The sequence below is a fragment of the Pongo pygmaeus genome, chromosome 21, assembly GCF_028885625.2.
Source record: "Pongo pygmaeus isolate AG05252 chromosome 21, NHGRI_mPonPyg2-v2.0_pri, whole genome shotgun sequence".
In the NCBI taxonomy this organism is placed as follows: domain Eukaryota; kingdom Metazoa; phylum Chordata; class Mammalia; order Primates; family Hominidae; genus Pongo; species Pongo pygmaeus.
Window position 1 is genome coordinate 62,521,147 of NC_072394.2, and position 22,753 is coordinate 62,543,899.

General features: G+C 38.1%; 1 protein-coding gene and 1 non-coding gene across 8 annotated transcripts in view; one reads left to right on the forward strand and one right to left on the reverse strand.

The window, feature by feature from the left end:
• PHACTR3 (phosphatase and actin regulator 3) overlaps positions 1-13,552 on the forward strand; it is a 280,608-nt gene extending 267,056 nt beyond the window's left edge. For all 7 annotated transcript variants that reach the window (XM_054467832.1, XM_054467836.1, XM_054467833.2 and 4 more), the window contains 5 exons: positions 2,358-2,413; positions 6,262-6,323; positions 7,278-7,418; positions 11,060-11,136; positions 12,962-13,552. In XM_054467832.1, the coding sequence (XP_054323807.1) occupies positions 2,358-2,413; positions 6,262-6,323; positions 7,278-7,418; positions 11,060-11,136; positions 12,962-12,977 (352 nt within the window). In that variant the 3' untranslated portion in view covers positions 12,978-13,552. The remainder of the gene's footprint in view (positions 1-2,357; positions 2,414-6,261; positions 6,324-7,277; positions 7,419-11,059; positions 11,137-12,961) is intronic.
• A 4,990-nt stretch (positions 13,553-18,542) lies between these two features.
• On the reverse strand, positions 18,543-18,604 carry LOC129022172 (U7 small nuclear RNA). Its single transcript, XR_008496261.1, has one exon. It is a non-coding gene; the product is annotated as a U7 small nuclear RNA (small nuclear RNA).
• Positions 18,605-22,753: the final 4,149 nt, after the last annotated feature.

Sequence of the window (22,753 nt, forward strand, 5' to 3'; positions counted from 1 at the left end):
AAAGACTCATGGTGCACTCACTCTTGCTGGGCTTCAGGGATTTTACATTTCTATTGCTCTAAAAGTGCCTGTGTGCCTTCCCCCTCCACCCCATCTCCTTCCTGCTTCCGAGCCCTTCTGTGGGCAGCATTGGGGCCAGGGATCTGGCTTGTTCCTGCTTTTCCTATGGTGGTCTGCCCCACCATTATTCAGACACAGAGGCTGTTGGGTTCTCTTACCATTCCCTGTTTACAGAGACTCAGATACGTTGAGAAGCAAGCTAAGGCTGGGTGCCCAGCTCTAAGGGGAGACCCCAGACAACTCCAATTTCCTGATGATTTCTCTTCCTTTACCTAATTCCTTCTCCAAGACCCTTGCAGACACTGCTGTACCAAGTGGATTCTGTATAACTCTCTCAGAAGTTTCCTCTTCCATGAAGCCTGCCTTGATTACCTCCCCCCATCCTCACTCCCTCAGTGTTTAAGCCCAGTGTGTGAACAGTTAAGAGACGCTGTGGAGGGAGCTGTGGTCTTCCCACACTGGTTTCTTCTCTTCATTTGGGTCTCAGCGAAATGTGTCTCTGCCAGATTCTGAATGTACCTGCCCCTGCCCAACCACTCACCCACCATATCCCCCATTTCCTCCACGGCATTGACCACTCTCTCAGATGATTTTGTTCATTTGTCTGCCTTTACCTCTAGACCAGGGGTGTCCAATCTTTCAGCTTCCCTGGGCCACACTGGAAGAATTGTCTTGAGCCACATACATAAAATACACTAACGATAGGTGATGAGCTAAAAATAATTGCAAAAAAACCCTCATGAATTGTGTTTTCAGAAAGTTTATGAATTTGTGTTGGGCCTCCTTCAAAGCTGTCCCGAGCTGCATGCAGCCTGCAGGCCACAGGTTAGACAAGCTTGCTCTAGACTATGAGCTTCCCAAGGGCAGGGAAGACTTCCCATATTCAGCACTCTGTTCTGGGGACTTGGAACAGTGCCTGGCACATAGCAAATATTTCATAGTCATTTCCTGAGTGCTTGAATGAATGGCCTTTGGGGTGTTTTGACCAGACTGCAGGAGCAACACTCAGTGAGCTAGGCTTTGCAAGCATTGTTTGGGACTGGGGAGGATTCCAGCCAGGAATTGTCAGGGGGGAGGTTCAAGTCTCACTGAACATCGAGATATGATGTGGAAGCAACCACCCACAGAGCCAGAAGACAAAGCCCCCAGGGGAGCAGAACCACAAAGGGTTGTGTTCTAGTGGGGAGGGAGGAGTGGCTGAGCCCCGCAATGCCCTAGGCTTTCTGCTGGGACAAGGATTATAAATAGGAGATAAATAATTTTTAAATGGAGGCAACATCCTCACTGGGACAAAATATTATGGCCCTAAATTCTGGGCATTCAAATAGTGGGCCCTGTTGTCTCCCTGCTGTGGTTAGAGGATCTGGAAGTGGGAAGGTTTCTGGCTCTGGCCCAAGGACAATATTATTGTAGTCATAAAAATAATCAGAGCTTGGCATTAATTTTGGATAATGATGCCTCCTTCTCCTGACAAGCCCTTTATGTTTTTTGGTGGTGACTGTTGTTGGCTGCATCCTCCAACTTCCTCAATGAGAGACCACTTGAAAAAGAAATAATAATTTGTCTTCACATCGCACACTCCGTCTGGGCTGATGGTGGGAGGGGAATGCGTGTGGGTGGGCTCAGCTCTGTTAGCTGCGCTGGCTGGAAGAGATTCCCAGTTTTTATTCAGCGCTCGAGCTGAGCTGCATGCTTGCTGACAAGAGGCGGGAGGCCCCTCAGACGTCTTTAGACACTCCCCCTTGTGCTGGGCTGGGCACAGGCGGCTCTACTCAGCAGTTCAGCAGGCAGAAAGCCGGAAGGAGAGATCAGTGCTCCCAAGGCTGGTGTCTCCCGTGCTGACAACGGAGGCAGTGCTGGGAAGCATGGATCTCCCAGCATCTCTGGATCCAGAAGCCTGAAAACAGGTGGTGCTACCCACCCCTCCCTAAGCCAATGGGCAGGAAAAAGAATTTCCTGAACAGATCTCCTCGCTGCTTAAATACACTGCTCTGGTGAACAGTCCAGGCCAGGCAAGGTTTGGGCGATTGATCAGAAAAATGAAGACCTGCACATGCGGAGTTGGAGCAAGGACTACCCTAGTATTAGCTCTGTGACGGGAGAGCTTTCACTGTCACCTGGAAGTCTGACTTGATTTTGCCAGCAAGAGGCAACAACCAAAGGTTCACTTTCTCTCCTCCCAATTTTGGGAGGCGATCTATAGGGGTGTGCCAGCCACCTCTCATCCTTGCAGACCCCAGGTGGAATTTGCAGGCAGCTGCTATGGTGCAAAATATAATTTTAGTGTTTTTCCGCAGACGGCTGAGCCAAAGACCTGCCGTGGAAGAGCTGGAGAGAAGAAATATCTTGAAACGTGAGTAGCTGGTGATTCCTCTAGAGATTTTCCTTCACGTGTGGTGAGGCTGTTGCACAAATCCTGAGTTCCCATAACCCAGCCCTTCTCTGCAAGCGGAATGCTCCATGCTCCCAGTAACTCTGAGCTGCTGAGGAATTCTGAAAGCAAGCCCCAAAGGAAAGCTGATATACCTAGAAACATTCCTTTTTTTTTTTTTAATTTTAAAAAACTCCTCTCCTCTTAGCATAAAGATGTTTTTACTTTCAGGGTTAGTCCCATATATCTAAGCGCGTTAGGTTTCAAGCAGGTCTTCCTGGCAGTTTGGGTTGGGGTTCTTCATGGCTACAGAAATCACAAAGCATGAACCGCATGAACACACTAGAGAAGGACACGCCCCTTGCCTGTTACACTTGGGAGGAATAAAGCAGTCAGCTCAGGGAAACAGTGAAGCCATGGGAAGCTTTCCTATGGCTCAGGACTTTGAGGTTCCAGGACCCTGTGTCGCTCCCAGCCTTGTGCCCCCTTGCATTTCCCGTTAGCTGGACAATTATAGCATATGCTGCGCATAGGTGTTCATGAGTAACCTGCGTGCGCTAGGGCACTATATTCCACTAAATATTCCATAAAGTCAGTGATTTAGGGGTGGCCAAACCTCTTGAAAAAGTGTTTCTCCAATAGTTCTTTATCTAGTCATTTTCAGTTTTCAAAACATTTTCTACAGAAAGTGTCTTCTAATGGCTTGGATTTTTAAAGGACTTTTTTTCTCTTTATGTGATGAACACTGCAGGCTTTCTCTGAGTTTGTTTTCTTATTTGTGAACATCTTTTTATGAAGTTATAATGGTACCAAGCTGACTTTCTGTCAGAAAATACCGCAGAGCCCCTTGTTGGTCTGGGTACTTAACTTGAATTGATTCCTCCCTCCTTTCTTTGCCTCAATGCCTTCATTAACTGCCTAAAACAGTCCCCTCCTTTATAGATTGTTGAAAATAACCCTCAGATAAAGACTTCTTCATTTTACTTTTTAAACTTAAGATATAGTGACTACTGTTCTATGTTAACTATACCATCTCCGAGGATTTAAAGAAAAGCTCTTCATTGATAACATGCTTAATTAAGTAGGCAGACAGAAAAGTCAAGCTGTTTCAGTTGCCAAATATTTGAATTTTTAAAAATTAAGTTACTTATTTATAAAGCTTATAAGTTGCAGATGCTACTAAAAGTAGCAGTCAAGACTTGAACCAGGCAAGTTCAAGACACAGGAAGCACCACATTCCAAGTAGCCTGCTGTCAGCAACAGGAAGAGAGTACTACAGCCCAGACTTTTAACCCAGGAACCATGTCTTCTTTCAGTAGCAGCCTCTTCCTTCCTATTGTGGGCAACCAGGTCTTCCCATGAGCAAGTACTTCTAATTGTGTTATTCTTTGGAAATAAATATCAGAGCCTTAGAAACAGAACTATCTTTGGTGAATAGGGAGCTAGCAAGTGCATAACTGAAACTGACTGCCCTAACCTTCAGTGCACAAAAGGGAAGATGGGTTTCCTCTGCGGTGGCCATGGCAATCCCTCCATAAACACTGTGCCTTCATCAGTGAATGTAGGTTTGTCCTTACCTCAGAAGCCCTCTCTAGTGTCCTGAGTGGGAGGACCTGAGAATTTTACTGCTAGGTTTGTGGTGGATGTTTGGTTTTACTTTTGTTCTGTGGAGATGAGAATAGGGTAACTATATATAGCCTAGTATGAAACATCATACTCATAGGCTCTTGATACACAGGACTTCAAGCACTCATACTATATTGTATTTTCTTCTTACAATCAATTCTTAGAATATCACTTTTGTATTTGCTTCAAGGGGGAACTCATGACTAACTGCAATCATATCTGAGGAGCACTCAAAACTCTGCCCATATCAGTATAACATGGATAGAAAAGCAGAAGAGCAGGGGCCCCTTTATATGGTGATGGTAATTCTTTATTATGCCCAATCTGTGCCAGGGACTGTATTCAGTACTTGGTATATATTCCCTCATTTAATCATTGCAACATATTTGTGGGTTTGCACTTTTTAACAAATGAATATTGGGAAAAGGATAGCACTAGAGTTCAACCCCAGGTCTGCCTAACTCCATTGCCCATCTTCTTAACTACTGCATCAAAAGCAGTAATACATTTCTGGATATTCATGGAAGACTCATGTATAACTAACTGTCCAAGCTGCTGGAGCTATTTCCAGAAAATACGGGTATAGCAGTCCCTGATTATGGGTCCCTTGCTTTGTATAATGCACAGGGTGTTCTGGGTCTGGAAATAAGAAATCCACAAACATATCACTAAGGGGAGCTCAGAAGGGGAGGTCTGTGGGCTTAGGCTAACAGGGAGGACTTCTTGGAGGAGGTCTGCAACAGAGCGCCTGGCACAAAGAAGCACTCTGACAGGAACTTTCAAAGATCAATTCTCCAAAGACCCTGCTGGTGACCTTCATAGTAATTATGGCATTTTTCAGGATTTAAAAAAAAAAAAAGATCTGACTTTGTTTCAATCTTTTCACATGGAAGCTGCACTTGGGAGTTGCCCATGGCCTATTTTAAAGAAATCTGAATATTTTACGTCACGTAAATCCCTCATGGCTTGCCTTATCTGGACACTTTCACAATGTTTCTCTAATTGTATCAGCTTTCTGATGATACCTTAAAAGTATGGTTTCTTCTGGTTTCTCACTTGTATAAAGAATTGAGCAGAAACAGGATTTCATTACCTTTTCTAAAACACCCTAATCCAAGATGACTCACTTTAAAAAAAATTACTGGAAAGCACAATATATTAAACTCTCATATAACCAATCCCAAAAATGTATAAATATTTGAAATGCATCTTTTACATAAAGGCAGATAATGTGAAATTGTGTTAATTGCAAGTGGCAGGATTTCCCTTACCAAAACCTACCAGTGTTTCTAGGAGTGCTGATTGTTGAAATCTCTTTCCTAGGAATGGAGCTATGTTCAGGTCAGGGACATAAGGCTTTATTTAGCAACAGAGAATACCAGAAATAGGACAGCCATTATCTTGTATCCCGGGGGAAGCTTACATTTTATACTATATCTCAGCACTTTGGTCTATTTTTAGCTTCCAAGTGTAGGTGCGAGCACAGCTTGAATGTTAATAGTCACAACTTACCAAGCAAAGCTAATTTTGCTGAGGGACTTGGGCTCCTTTAAAAGGCACTGTCATATAACAGTGTTCACGCTTCAGCAGTGGAGAGTCAGCGAGGTTCATAGATGTGTTAAGATTTGAAATATAGTCTGAACATATAAATTCCAGGCAAGCATACACTGCCCAGGAGCTGAAGAAGGTGTTCCATGTTTTCTGTTGGTTAAAAAGTCTGTACGCTTATTAAGGAAAAAAATTAGTGGCAGTGCTATTTATATTGAAATGTACATATACATTTATTTACTTAGATGCCACATAAAAAAAGCTGTAGTAGACTAAGTGCTAGATGTAAATATAAAGATATTTTGGGAGAAAGAAAATCAGTGAGAAAGACAGACACAGAGGTGTCTACTTCCTTAAACAGCAGCCATTATCTGTGGTTGTTTCTAATGCACAGAAGGGCTGAGGAGAACAGGTTGGGATGACAGCAAAGCTTTGCTTAGTACAAGTATTTCTGTGTAATGAGACCATGATCTCCTGAGCAGTGACTGACAAAGTGGGAAAAAAACACCAAGAGTGATATGGAAAAAGGTCTCCTTAATATCTTACCTTCAGCTCCCAGAAATACGGATATCTTGGGTACACTTCCCTGCTAAAGAGAAGAACGTTTCAACCTGTTTCTCTTTGTTATTTTTTTTTCCTATTTTAATCTTTCACAGAAAGGAATGATCAGACAGAGCAGGAAGAAAGAAGAGAAATCAAGCAAAGATTGACAAGAAAGGTAGTATAAGCATTTTATTGGCTGAGTAATAAAAGGTGGTCTAGAGAACAGCTGCTTCGGTAGCACGTGGGATGGGTAATGCTAGGTATCACTCTGTGGTCATGAATAACGTTTTCCTGGACAACATGGTATCAGTTAAATCAGGATATTTGCTCAGCAACAATGAATTAACTCCCTCTGACGTTCTCTATGGACGAAGTCCTTCCCTAGCACAGTAGCACTTGGAGAGGTGCACAATGCACATGACATTTTTTACTTATGTTCAGGTGGAAGCCAGAAGTTGATTGGCATTTTCTTAATTCACAGTGTCTAGGAAGAGCATACCTGGGTATCAGTGTTTTAGTCACATTTTACACTCATCGTTTTTGTTCACTTCCAATATGTCTAGAAGTTCTTCAGTTGCAGAAAGCTTTATTAGACTCAAAGGTTTGTTATCTGTGACTCAAATAGTTAATATTTACTATGGCCAATACAGGTAGCAACTCTATAAACCTTAATCTACTTTTAAAGCCTTGACCATTTCTAAATTCAAGTGTTCTGGATTCCCCTTCTTCGTTGTGCTGCTCCATAATAATTCTCTTGAAATTAACAGAATATCCTCCCTAAGCTGGACATACAATAACTTTATTAGTACTTTAAAAAAGCTTATCTAATTGTATCTGAAGCCAGTGATGCCATAAAATCTAAGTTAATTCACTAACCATTCCTTGAGCTGGTGCTATGTACTACTGGGGGTGCGACTCCTTCTGATAAAATATGTTGGAGGAAGGGGGATTGTGATTTAAGAGTACAGTATATAATTTCAGCCCTTCACATTAGAGATTGCTTGTATTTGGGTTATATTTTCCAGTTTCAGTTTTTTTTTTTTTTTTTAGAGAAGTGCTGTTTGTTCAGAGTACTTCAAAAAAGCTAGTTTGGGATGTGATACTTAACTATGATGATCTTTAATTTTAGCTTAATCAGAGACCCACCGTTGATGAATTAAGAGACAGAAAAATTCTGATACGATTCAGTGATTACGTGGAAGTAGCAAAAGCGCAGGACTATGACAGGAGGGCAGACAAACCCTGGACGAGACTGTCAGCAGCAGATAAGGTACATAACTGCCTGTGCTGGTGGGGGGTGTTGGGTGATATAATAAGGGCAAAATATGTCATGCCAGGGAGTTTATTCATAGACAATGGGAGCCCTCAACTATTTAAGGGTATACTGCAGTAAATATTGGTTTCTCAAAGATAATTCAGGGTCAGATTGAGAAGTGGTTCTCAGCTAGGTGACAGTTTTGCCCCGAGGGACATTTGGCAATGTCTAGAGACATTTTTGATTGTCACAACTCGGGATGCTACTGGCATCTACTGGTAGAGGCCAGGGATGCTGCTAAGCATCTTACAATGCACATAACAGCCCCCACAACAAAGGATTATCTAGTCCCAAATGTCAAGACTGTGAAAATTGAGAAACCTTGGTATAAGGGATAAATCAAAGGTGGGCAAGGCTGCCATAAGAGATCAACTGACAAGTTTAAACAAAAAGAGCTACAGTGGGGACAAAGAGGCATTCAAGAAAGCCTCTACAGTATAGAAGAGGTTCTAGATTCTCTCCCTGGACTTGTGCAGTTTGAGGTATCTCTGAGAACCTCCTAAGGAGTCTGAACTGAACAGCTAGAGAGGCAGGAAGAACACAAGGAGGTGTAGTAGGTCATAGGGTCTCTGCATGACATTTGCTGAGCACAAAGAGGGTAAGTTCCTGTCTGTGATCAAACACTTGACTGGCAGGATTTAAGCCCAAGAGTGTCCATAGAGTTTTGTCACCTTCTTGCTTCTATTAATTTTCAGAAGACTTAAAGCCTTTAGGAAGAGAAAAATTATACATTCAGGCAAGGAATTTGCTAATTGTTCTTCATTCTTCATATGCCGAGTATAAGTATGTACACAGATATTGCATCAACTTGGAGAAATGCGAACATGTTGGACTAACTTGCCTGGTTCTTTGTGACTGATGTGCTCAGAGGATCACAGTGATATGAGGAGAAGTATCTTTGGTAGTCTGCGGATGTGTTTGAGTATGAGAATAATATATCCCTAAAGTTCTTAAAGACTTCACTTGTCCCAGAGGCTATGTTTGATGTTTTCAGTCTCATCGGGTCCCTCGAGTGTTTATCTGAGAAAGAAGTACCTGATGCAGGTGGGCCTGGGGAAGCCAAAATATTAATGTATGCTGAAGTTAGAAAGGCTTATTTCTAGATTATCTCAGATTATAAAATTCCAAGTTCACTGAAAGCTGAAGTTTATTATCTTGGTGTTCCTGTTTCATTAGTGCCCTAAGCATGTGCTTGGTCTGTTTAGGTATGGAGTGAATGGGGTTGGGGGAAGGGCTGTCTTCCCACTACAGTTCAGCAAATTAATGAATGGAAGACTTACATAATACTAGTCCTAGCCAGAGCAATCGAGCAACAGACAGAAAGGGCATCCAAACTGGAAAAGAGGAAGTCAAGTTATCCCTCTTTACAGACAATATAATCTTACACCTAGAGAAACCTAAAGACTCCACCAAAAAACTTAGATCTGATAAATTCACTAAAGTCGTAGGATACAAAATCATACAAAAATTAGTAGCATTTCTATAAACTAATAATGGACTAGCTGAGAAAGAAATCAAGAAGACAATCTTATTTAAAATAGGTACCAAAAATACCTGAAAATGAATTTAACCAAGGAGGTGAAAGACCTCTACAAGGAGAACTACAAAACAATGATGAAAGAAATTGAAGAGGCCACACACAAATGGAAAGATATCTCATGCTCATGGATAGAAAGGACTAATACTGCTAAAATGACCATACTGCCCAAAGCAATCTACAGACTCAATGCAATCCCTAACAAAATACCAATGTCATTTTTCACAAAAATAGTAAAAGCCATCCTAAAATTCATGCGAAACCCAAAAAGAACCTGAATAGCCAAACTAATCCTTAGCAAAAAGAACAAAACTGGAGGCATCACACTAACTTCATAAGGTTATACTGCCAGCATAATATTGGTATAAAAGACACATAGACCAATGGAAAAGAATAGAAAACCCAGAAAAAATTCACTTATTTACAGCCAACTGATTTTTGACAAAGGTGCCAAGAACATAAACTGGGGAAAGGACACTCTTCAATAAATGGTGCTGGGAAAATTGGATATCCATATGGCAAAAGAATGAAACTGCACCCCTATTCTTACCATATACAAAAATCAACTTGAAGAATAAAGACTTAAATGTAAGACCCCAAACTATAAAACCACTAAAAGAAAACACAGAAGAAACAGTCCAGGACATTGGTCTAGGCAAACATTTTACGGCTAAGACCTCAAAAGCACAGATAACAACCAAAATAAACAAATGAGACTATATTAAACCACAAAGCTTCTACACAACAAATCAACAGAGTAAAGAAACAACAGGGAATATGAGAAAATATTAATATCTGCAAACTATTCATCCAAAAAGGGACTAATATCCAGAATATACAAGGAACTCAAATAACAGTAAAAAAAAAAAAATCCCATTATAAAGTAGACAAAAGACATGAATGGACATTTCTCAAAAGATGACATACAAATCGCCAACAGGTATATGAAAAAATGCTCAACATCATTAATCAACAGGGAAATGCAAATCAAAACCACAATGAGACATCATCTTATTCCAGTTAGAATAGTTATTAAAAAAATAAAAGCATGCTGGAAAGGATTAGGAGAAAAGTGAACTTTTATATACTGTTGACGGGAATGTAAATTAATGCAGCCATTATGGAAAAAAGTATGGCGACTCCTCAAAATATTTTTTAAAAACTATATGATCCAGAAATGCCACTTCTAGGTATATATGCAAAGGAAATCAAATCAGTACATTGAAGAGATATCTGTACTCCCCTGTTCACTGTGGCATTATTAACAATAGCCAAGATACAAAATCATCTAAGTGTCCATCAATAGATTAATGGATAAACAAAATGTAGTATATGTGAATCCAGTGTGTATACATACCCACACAAAATGGAATATTCCACCTTAAGAAAATCCAGTCATTTTTGACAACATGTATGGAACTGGATGTTACTATGTTAAATGAAATAAGCCAGGCACAGAAAAACAAATATCGCATGTTCTCACTCGTGTGGGATCAAAAAAGTTGATGTCATGGAGGTAGACAGTAGAATGATAGACACCAAAGGCTGGGAAGGGTGGCAGGGTTTGGGGAGAGAAAGAGAGGTTGGTTAACGGGTAGTAACATACAATTAGATAGAAGGAATAAGTTCTAATGTTCTATAGCAGAGTAGGGTGACTACAGTTAACAACTATGTCGTGTATATTTCAAAACAGCTAGAAGAGAGGACTTAAAATGTTCCCAACACAGAAATGATAAATACTTGAGGTGGACATCCCAAATACTTGATCATCACACAGTCTATGCATATAACAAAATATCACATGTACCCTGTATATATGTACAAATATTATGTATCAATAAAATTTTTACAAAGACTTCCAGAATATTAGCTACATACTAGCTTGGTAGGACTATAATAATGAGTATGGCAGTTTTAATGGTGAACCAAAAAATTGTTTATTTTTTTCTGTATATTACATAATAGAGTCAAGTATTAGGAATGGTTAATTTATAAACATGATGCTAATTTCCTGATTTTTTAATATCCTGTAAAACAATGTCTTGTTTTTAAATTTCAGGCAGCAATTCGTAAAGAATTAAATGAGTACAAAAGTAATGAAATGGAGGTACATGCATCAAGCAAGCACTTGACAAGGTCAGATTTGTTTCTGTGAATTTCATGGTACTGATTTATTTTTGAAACACACACCGCCTCCCCCCCGCCCCGCCACAAACCATGTATCAAGCTATACAAATTCAGCATTTTTCCAAAGAACTCTATTGAACAAACAGAATGTACCGCAAGTAAGAATGCTGCCTGCTCCCATTATTTCCTTTAGGACTTGGTGAAAGGTGATATGTATGGTAACAATATTGGTTTATTTAAGTAGTTAATGCATATTTAACAAAAATAAGCCTCAAAGCAATGAAAGTAATTTTTCTGTGTATTTAATTCCCCTCTAATATTCAGAATTCCTCCAATTTATAAAACTCACCTATTTATACTTATAGATTTCCCCACCTTCACATTTACTTTTTCCTATCTTAAATTATTAGTCACATCTTTAACACAGCCAGTGTTCTCCTAAAGCTGAGTATTTGTTTCCTCAGCAAATATTTGAGTAAGTGCTGAGAATGCAATAGTGAATATGATAAAGGAGGCTCCCATCTTCGTGGAGTTTATGTTCCATTGGGAATATATTGGCTGATTCTTCCATAATCAAGACTTTTCCCATTAAGATGAATATATTCTCTGTCTATGCTACCATATGCAAGGGATGACACTGGGCTTCTTGGTGATGACAAAGTTGGGAAAAGATTTAACTTTCTTTACTTACTGAACTGCATATTTTTTCAGTATTTCCCCCCACTTCTTTGCCATGACCAGTAGTAATTATGTGAAGTTCTCAAACATCTCTGATTCTAAAGCAGATGACTGTGATGCAACAAGCCTTCAACTGTATCAGTTGCTTTGTCTTCTCTTTTATCTGAAGATGCTCAAGGCCCACATACAAAGAGAAAGGAAATCCTGCATATAGATACTGCCTTAAACTAAAATAATAGTTTCAGTTTTCTGTTTGTTACAAAGTGGCCACTGCAATTGTTATCTGAAAGATATACTCTGTAAGATTAATGTGGCTATAGAACAGAAACTAAGTACAATGGAATTCCACCTTAACCAATGGTTTTAGGGTGAATATATCAAGGGGAAGGGAAAGTTGGATGAATAGGAAAAAATTATGCAAAGAGTTTGTTTTTTAAGGTTCCGTGCCATGACTAACATACTTTTGGGAAGGAATAGGTCACATGAATGTTTAGGAAAAACAGTTCCAGTAAATCATGCACAATTACATTTAATGTTCATTCTGTCTTAAATAGAATGACTACATATTCTATATATTGCAATCTCAATTTTGTACATTTTCCAGTTATACATTATTAAATGTTTAGTAAAGATATTTATTGTCCTAAGTTGATAGCTTTCTAAAATAATGACTCTAATACTTGAACATAAGGAAATAATTTTAAGATCTTTATACCACGTTTTAACAATTCATATCAATTTAAGAGTCAGTATTTTTAGTTATGAGATTTTGTGTTTTAAAATTACTATGAACATATTACTCTACAAAGTCATAACTCTACTATAATTTTCAATAATTTATTAACAAATTCATTATTTCTACTGATTTAGCAAAGCCCTGGCCTTTCTGTGTACTTCAAGGGCTTAACTCACAGTTTCAAAACTAAGTTCTAGGTAGTCCTAAGAATTCAGCATATAATATAACAGGGGCCTGAGAGTGGGGAGCCCTCTGAGACTCTACCCTATTTTAACCAGAGTAGCTCCATCCTCATGTTTTACATATGGGACTTCTGAGAAGCTTTTTAATAGCAGCAAATTTATTTGTCTAAGGTTTTTGGCTATTTTAACTGCTAGAAATGTATAACCTTAAATTCTTTGTCTTTTTTATAATCTCTAGATTCCACAGGCCATAGAGATTTTCTTCTGAGAAGAATTTGTGTTTAATTTTTTGATACCAACACTGAACATTCATCAGGGAACTTTCCTGAAGTTCAGCTCAAGACTACCTGCTGTGTTTGTGAGAAGAGCAGGATCACACACACAGGTGCAATCTTGACCACACTTACCTGCAAGAGGAGTAACCAGAGGACACACTTCCTTCCTTCTTTGGTGTCTGAGGAGTGTGAACTGTTGGGGTCAGTTAAGACCCAACATAACTCTATCAGAAGAAAACTGTTGTTTGCCTTTCAACCTTGTTTTACAGTTCTGCAGTGTAATGGAGGACGGGCAACGTGCATGTGCAGGCTCACCACTCCCAGGCCTCTGACATGAGGGACATGTGACAGTGTCATTCAGTATTATGTTCAAAAGACATTTTTATCCTGATCATAATTAATTTGAAAACCTTTAAGTTCATGTTATACAAAATGATTTACTGTATTATACTTTTCCTTTTTTATATAATGTCTAACAAAAAATACAGCTGCAACATTTTGATTCCTGTTAATTTTGTTCTTTAATTAAATGACTACTTATTGCAGGAAATTAACCCAGGCTTTACATTTTCTTGCGGTTGGGATGAGTGGTACTTTAGAACAGGGATCTGTGAAACAAGTCAATTTTTACTTTTGAACCATCAAAATCCAAACACTTGAATGAGAATTCCAACTTTTTATGTGTTTGGTAAATTTTGTTTATATATGTGGTTTGTGCCTTAGAAAATCAAATTGAGTGCGTTTAACCAAGAAATAAGCAATAATTTGTTGAAAAATTCTATCAAAATGAAAAGTATGCCTCTTTAGAGTATTTTTAAGCTCACCTCTGCAAACACTGTTAAAGAAAGGAAATTTACCCCAGCACGAAGGTGAAAATCTTGGCACAAAGGGGGAAACTAACAAACAATAAATGTTCCCTGAAAAATATTTTTAATTGGCTTTCAAATAAGTGTCCTTACAGAGGTGAGCCTTCCCTCCTCTTCCCTCCTGGTATACTGGTGAGGCAGGAAGCACAGTAACTTGGAGCATGACTTTCAGAGCTTGCAGAACTTGTGCACAAATCCAAGCTCTGTGCTAGTCCACAAGTTACTTGTTTTCTCTATAGTATGTTCATATCTCTCTCACACAACATTGCTGTAGTATCTAAATAAGATAAAGTAGCTAAAGTGCTGGCACATTGCTGAGGATGTTCTGGGAATCCAATAAATGTTAGCTACTGATATGGTTGCCAGGTAGCACCTGGAGCAGCTGAGTGTCCTCTATGACTTCTTGCCACATATGCTACCTCATTGCTTTCCACTATTTTTCCTTTTCTACTTAAGACTGCTACTGGGTCAGACGCCCACAGAAACTGCCAAGTCTTTATGTTAGCACTTTGTCCAAAGTGACTTATGATCAGTCCCAGAGACTAGCAAAACACACTATTCATTGAATTATAGTTTTTTTTTTTAATAAGAAATTGTTATGGTAGAAAAATTCCAGCTCTACCTCTTAGCTGCTCTGTAACCTTCTGTAAATCAGTTGACTTCTCTGAGCCTCAATTTGTTTGTTTGTGAAATGTATCTAAATCCTTTCTAATTAGAAGTCAGTTAAATTTAAAGGATTTGATATATATACATTATATATTTTGTTATTCATAACCCATTATTTGTAGCCAAAACTTTACCTCTTTTCTATTTTAAGCAACATATTAGAAGCGCTCTGTATTTAGTATTCAATTTAAAATATTAATGGAAGCCCAAGTTATGTAAAACTAAGATTTCAATTTCCCTCACATAGAAATATTAATATATTTACTATGAAACAAAGAAAAGGAAAAGGTGCTACTGTTTAGAAACCACCTTGGGCCCCAAAGTACAAAAGATCAGTACTGCTTAACAAAAGAACCAGGCAGATCCTATGGTTAGAAATGACCTGGTTAGACGGGACATATATTTAGTTTTTTCCCCAAGTCCCATAACTAGTGGATAATAAAACTGAAAAGGTAAAGTGCAGGATAACCAAAGGAGCGTTTGGACTGGTTCAGACTCAAAGGTTCTAAGATATCCTAAAACCAGCAGACATTTTCACTTTAATCAAAATTTGTGGCAATAGTATCTAACTTCTACCATTGTGTTTTTATTATGCACAAACTATTACTCTAAACTATACTTACATATTTCATGTTCTTATCAGGTAGTATAAGGGTTAAGAGATCAACTAAAATTGAATCAAGTATATTTACTCTCCACCTGCACATCACAACTATCAAGTTAGAGGAATAAAATTAAAAAGCAATTCACAAGTCATATTACACTGATGACATACATGTATATGTACACGCATTTGCATATGTTTATAATTTGAAGAGAAAGTTTATATACTTAACAGCCAACAGATTTAGAAAAAACTATTTGTCCTACTGAATAACAGTATATATGAATTATCAGAATTCTTCATTACTAGTATTCAATCATGAGGTTTTTATGCAATAAATTTACAAATCATTTGCCCCTATTTTCAGAAAAAATTATTAAAGCAACCATGAATATTTAAATCATAAGTTCTGTTTTTAAGGAGTTCAAAACATTTTTACAAGCATGTTAGTAATTTAGTGAGAGGAAATTAAATATCTTCTAGAAACATCTAGTAACTTTTAAGCTAATGTAATAGAGGAAATACCACATTATATGACTTTGTAAAAAGTATTTCTAAAAGAATTTAAAGGGGGCTGGGCATGGTGGCTCATGCCTATAATCCCAGCATTTTGGGAGGCCGAGATGAGTGGATTGCTTGAGTCCAGGAGTTCGACACCAGCCTGGGCAACATAGCGAAACCCCATCTCTACAAAACAAACAAAAAATTAGCTGGGCATGGTGGTATGCGCCTGTAGTCCCAGCTACTAGGGAGGCTGAGGTGGCAGGATCGCTTGAGCCTGGGAGGTTAAGGCCGTAGTGAGCCGTGATTGCACCACTGCACTCCAACCGGGGCGACAGAGCAAGACCCTGTCTCAAAAAATATAAAAATAAAATAAAGAGACTTTGAAATCACCTAAGTAATTTTTTGACAATTGAAATGGTGGTGGGAGCGGGGAGGAAGAACCTAACATCAAGACATCCACCTTGTGGAAAGATATGGTAATTACAGGCCTACATTTATTATACATTGGAAGTGAAGTCAAAGTTTTTAGCTATGTATCTACAGTCCTTCAACAACAAATTCAAGCTCGGAAATGCAAAATCCTAGTTGTACTATTAAAACTGCTATTACTATATGCTTCCAATACCCATTTGTCTAGTTTTTTCCAGAGACCTTTTTCTCTGTTTTTCATATGAAAACATCTCAGAAGATATTCGTAAGCAAGTGAACATATGAAACTGAATATATGAAAAATATTTTCAAAAAGTAGATTTCTATAAATCCCATTTGCTTATTTAGCTGCAAATTTATTTACAGTGATGATACTAGGAGCATACTACGAGTTCATATTCAAACAAAAAATGTTTGTTAGAATGAACAACAGAAAGTACTGGTTAGCAGTTCCATAGTTCTATGAAAATAGAGCAGTATTTTTAAAGTAATACAAATTTTCTTAAAAAACCTTCTCCAAGTTTTTAATCTTAACTGTAAATCTTAAAGATATAAATGGGGAAATTCTAAAAATTCAGTTTTCTTACTAAGCAATGGGAGGAAAGAAATCTGGATATATGATACATATGACAATAATTTAATGTTTCAAGTTGCAGACATGTTGTATATGTGTATTATTCCTTTCTAAATGCAGTTTATTATCCCTTCTCAAAAATACATACACTGAATGTATTACTATAATTCAGGTGTGTTCCCTAAAAGACTGGTCCACACCACCAGTCCATTCTCTGCCTTCCAGATAGCCTACTTCTTAATTATAATGGTGACACCTGATGTGGCAGAAAGCACAATCTCCAGAACCACCTATCATCTTGCTTCAAGTTTTACATTCCAAGTTAGATTTGTTTGTTGATACTATTTGCTGGTATTTTATTTTGCTCAAAATTCTACTTGTTTATTCATAGCATATATGATTCTTCCATACTTTAGGTTTTAATTAGATAAGAAACTTACACACTAACTGTATCCGGTTTAACTGTTAATAGGTGGTAACAGAATGGTTAAAGAACTAACTCCAGCAACTGTGAAGCTCCACACTAGGCACTGAACTCAGAGTTGGCAGAATTTGTCACTGTAGACTACAAATTTCATGTTGAATTAAATGCTGTATGAAAACCACTCCATCTATTATTCATTTAAAGGATCTGCTGGCCTTTTAAGTTGGTGTTGGCCATCCATGATACTACGATTTGGTGGCAGTGAGATCACTATAGTAATGGCTGTAGAATTTAGTATTTAGGTTTCTGCCTAGCTATACTAACGTAAAATTTCTTCTCTTCCATGTCCTTTTCCATGTGTACTTCTGGGACAGTTACCACCTTACAGCTCTATTTGGTTGAGGACACGCGGTAAACCTACACCAGGGTGTTAGATTACAATCCAGGTAAGAAATTTAAGTCATTAGCTACAATGATCATTTATTTTTAATATGTTTAAAATAGAACAATCAAGAATTTTAGCTATATTAATAAATATACTCATTAGCCTCTGCTATGCAAAATTGATTTAAATCACGATTTCTGTGAAACAGTAAGATAAACTAAGGAAAAATTTTATAATAAAGAACAGAGAGTTCTGATCTAGAAGATTTCCCTTCCGAACTTGAAGTCTGCAAACTACAGCCCACAGACCAAATCTGGCCAGCCCCTGCCCTTTTAGTGGCCAGTAAGCTAAGAATGGTTTTTATATATTTAAACGGTTACAATTGAAATGATTATAATAAGCACCGACATGATACTCTGAAATTTGCCTTCTGGCCCACAAAGCCTACAACATTTTCTGTATAGCCCTTCAGGACAAACTTTGCTAGATCTTGCTCTGAACTTAAAAAATTTAAATAAACATATAATAGAACATTTTAGAAATGAATTACATAGAAGTCAAATAGCTAAATTGTTTTTAAATAAGCTTAAAACCTTTTAACTTCAAATCTATTCCAAATTTCAATACTCATTATAAACCCAATTGTCTTTGTATTTGACTTATACAAAATGTACATCAAATTAGGTAAATAAAGCCTCATCATTATTAAAGGCGAGTGTTTCATTAGTGTGACTTCCACTCCTCCAAGTTCCTTTTATTTAAAATTGTTGCTATCACAGAATAAGCTAAAAGTATATTATCTAAAGCTCAAGATGGTACAACATATTGATTTCACTCAACACATTTGTATTCCTAAAATGTTGTTCTCCTGTAGACATCAATTCAGAATATTTTCATGTGCCTTTATTTTAAATAGAAAAACTAAAGCTAACCATTACAAATACATTGTCTTAACAATGAAGTCTATGTACATTTGATTTGCCTATACAATTCCTCTAAGGGTCCAATGAAATGGAAATCTGTATGATTCTGCTTGACATTAAAAGCACACATATCCTCATTTTTAAGTAGGGAGTTCATCTCTGTTTTGAGATGGACATTCTGGTGAAAACTGAAAAACCTGCTAGACATATTCTAAAAGAGCTGTAACACCATGGGAGGGTTCATTTATTACTCATTTCTGTATCTAGACTTGAGCTCAGTGCATATCATATAATAGATGTTCAAATGGCTGGTTAATACTTTATCAATTACAATGAAAATGCTGACACCATATAGGACTTGAATTTTAGGAGACACATTAGTTCTCTTTGAACTTAGTAAATTCCTACTTAAAACTGCCGTATTCATTAGTTTGTTCATTCACGTTGTTGTAAGCCTACTTTTCCAGACACTCTTTTAGCTTCTGAAAATTGTGATGAGTAAGACACACAAGTTTCCTATCCCCACAGAATTTACAGGAGTGGAGTTTGTGGAGGCAAGGCAGAAATAAAGAAATTTCAGATACCAAAAACTGCTATATGATAGACAGAAATAGTAACATTAATTGGATGGTGAGGGAAGTGCTCTCTAAAGAATTACCACTTAAATGGACACGTGAAAAACAGCAAGAGTTTCCAGGAAAATGGAATCTCAAAACCAAAGATTTAGAAAAAAGTGAGATTGTTCAAGTAATGCTTGAGGCATACTCAGCAAGGGGGAAAGGAGTACAAAATAAGGGTAAAGAGAGGCAGAGGTCAGCTCATGTGGGGCCTTCTAGGCCATGATATAAAGGCTGGGTTTTAATAAGTTTTAATAATTCAGATGAAATGCAGATTAATAAAATAAGGCATTTAAAGTAGTATAATTCTGTGGCATTTAGTACATTCACAATGTTATGTAACTACCACCTCTATCTATCTAATTCCAAAACATTTCATCACAACATAACTTTTAAGCAGTCACTCCCCATTCCTCCTTTCCCTCATCCCCTGGCAACCACTAATCTGCTTTCTGTCCCTGTGGATTTACCTATTCTGGGCATTTCATATAAATGAAATCCTAAAATATATGACCTGTGTGTCTCATTCTTTCACTTAGAATGTTTTTGAGGTTCATCCACATTGTAGCATGACTATATACTCTTTTCCTTTTATAGCTGAATAATATTACACTGTATGGATATATACCACATTTTGTTTATTCATCATCAGTTGACAGCCATTTGGGTTGTTTCCACCTTTTGACTATTGTGAACAGTATTGCTGTGAACATTCTCATCCAAGTGTTTGTTCAATCTGTTTTCAATTCTGCTATATTTTAGATACTTGTCCCTGCCCAAATCTCATGTTGAATTGTAATACCCAGTGCTGGAGGTGGAGCCTGGTGGGATTTGTCTGGGTCACGGGAGTGGATCCCTCATGGCTTGGTGCTGTCTTCACAATAGTGAGTTCTCACAAGATCTGGTCATTTAAAACTGTGTGGCACCTGCCCCTGCAACTCACTCTCTTGCTTGCTCCTGCTTTTGCCATGTGACTTGCCTGCTTTCTCTTTACCTTCCACCATGATTATAAGCTTCCTGAGGCCTCCCTAGAAGCCAAACAGGTGCCAGCACCATGCTTCCTGTAAAGCCTGCAGAACTGTGAGCCAATTAAATCTCTTTTATTTCTAAATTACCCAGTCTCAGATATTTCTTTGTATCAATGTAAGAATGGACTAATACAGAAAGTTGGTACTGAGGAGTGGGACATTGCTATAAAGGTACCTGAAAATGTGGAAGCAGGTTTGGAACTGGTTAAGAGATTAGAAGAGTGAGGAGGGCTCAGAAGAAGAAAGAAAGATAAGGGATCCATATGAACTTTAAAGTAGTTTTTTCCAATTCTGTGAAGAAAGTCATTGGTAGCTTGATGGGGATGGCATTGAATCTATAAATTACCTTGGGCAGTATGGCTGTTTTCATGATATTGATTCTTGCTACCCATGAGCATGGAATGTTCTTCCATTTGTTTGTATCCTCTTTTATTTCATTGAGCAGTGGTTTGTAGTTCTCCTTGAAGAGGTAGTTCACGTCCCTTGTAAGTTGGATTCCTAGGTATTTTATTCTCTTTGAAGCAATTGTGAATGGGAGTTCACTCATGATTTGGCTCTCTGTTTGTCTGTTACTGGTGTATAAGAATGCTTGTGATTTTTGCACACTTATTTTGTATCCTGAGACTTTGCTGAAGTTGCCTATCAGCTTAAGGGGATTTTGGGCTGAGACAATGGGGTTTTCTAGATATGCAATCATGTCATCTGCAAACAGGGACAATTTGACTTCCTCTTTTCCTAATTGAATACCCTTTATTTCCTTCTCCTGCCTGATTGCTCTGGCCAGAACTTCCAACACTATGTTGAATAGCAGTGGTGAGAGAGGGCATCCCTGTCTTGTGCCAGTTTTTGAAGGGAATGCTTCCAGTTTTTGCCCATTCAGTATGATATTGGCTGTGGGTTTGTCATAGAATCTTGTCAAAGGCCTTTTCTGCATCTATTGAGATAATCATATGGTTTTTGTCATTTGTTCTGTTTATATGCTGGATTACGTTTATTGATTTGCATATGTTGAACCAGCCTTGCATCCCAGGGATGAAGCCCACTTGAAAAAGAGCCCACATTGCCAAGTCAATCCTAAGCCAAAAGAACAAAGCTGGAGGCATCACGCTACCTGACTTCAAACTATACTACAAGGCTACAGTAACCAAAACAGCATGGTACTGGTACCAAAACAGAGATATAGACCAACGGAACAGAACAGAACCCTCAGAAATAATGCCACATATCTACAACCATCTGATCTTTGACAAACCTGACAAAAACAAGAAATGGGGAAACGATTCCCTATTTAATAAATGGTGCTGGGAAAACTGGCTAGCCATATATAGAAAGCTGAAACTGGATCCCTTCCTTATATCTTATACAAAAATTAATTCAAGATGGATTAAAGACTTAAATGTTAGACCTAAAACCATAAAAACCCTAGAAGAAAACCCAGGCAATACCATTCAGGACATAGGCATGGGCAAGGACTTCATGTCTAAAACACCAAAAGCAATGGCAACAAAAGCCAAAATTGACAAATGGGATCTAATTAAACTAAAGAGCTTCTGCACAGCAAAAGAAACTACCATCAGAGTGAACAGGCAACCTACAGAATGGGAGAAAATTTTTGCAATCTACTCATCTGACAAAGGGCTAATATCCAGAATCTACAATGAACTCAAACAAATTTACAAGGAAAAACAAACCACCCCATCAAAAAGTGGGCAAAGGATATGAACAGACCCTTCTCAAAAGAAGACATTTATGCAGCCAAAAGACACATGAAAAAATGCTCATCATCACTGGCCATCAGAGAAACGCAAATCAAAACCACAATGAGATACCATCTCACATCAGTTAGAATGGCGATCATTAAAAAGTCAGGAAACAATAGGTGCTGGTGAGGATGTGGAGAAATAGAAACACTTTTACACTGTTGGTGGGACTGTAAACTAGTTCAACCATTATGGAAGTCAGTGTGGCGATTCCTCAGGGATCTAGAACTAAAAATACCATTTGACCCAGCAATGCCATTACTGGGTATATACCCAAAGGATTATAAATCATGCTGCTATAAAGACACATGCACACATATGTTTATTGCAGCACTATTCACAATAGCAAAGACTTGGAACCAAGCCAAATGTCCAACAATGATAGACTGGATTAAGAAAATGTGGCACATATACACCATGGAATACTATGCAGCCATAAAAAATGATGAGTTCATGTCCTTTGTAGGGACATGGATGAAGCTGGAAACCATCATTCTGAGCAAACTATCACAAGGACAAAAAACCAAACACTGCATGTTCTCACTCATAGGTGGGAATTGAACAATGAGAACACATGGACACAGGAAGGGGAACATCACACACTGGAGCCTGTTGTGGGGTGGGGGAAGGGGGAGGGATAGCATTAGGAGATATACCTAATGTTAAATGACGAGTTAATGGGTGCAGTACACCAACATGGCACATGTATACATATGTAACTAACCTGCACGTTGTGCACATGTACCCTAAAACTTAAAGTATAATAATAAAAAAAAAAAAGATAACAGAAAGCTTGCAGCTTCTTAGAGATTGGTTAAGCGGTTGTGACCACAATGCTGATAGTGATATGGACAGTGAAGCCTCGGTTGAAGAGGTCTCAGATGGAAATGAGGAACTTACAAGGAACTGGAGCAAAGGTCACACATTTTATGCTGGATGCATTCTGTTCATGCCTTAGGGATCTGTGGAAGTTTG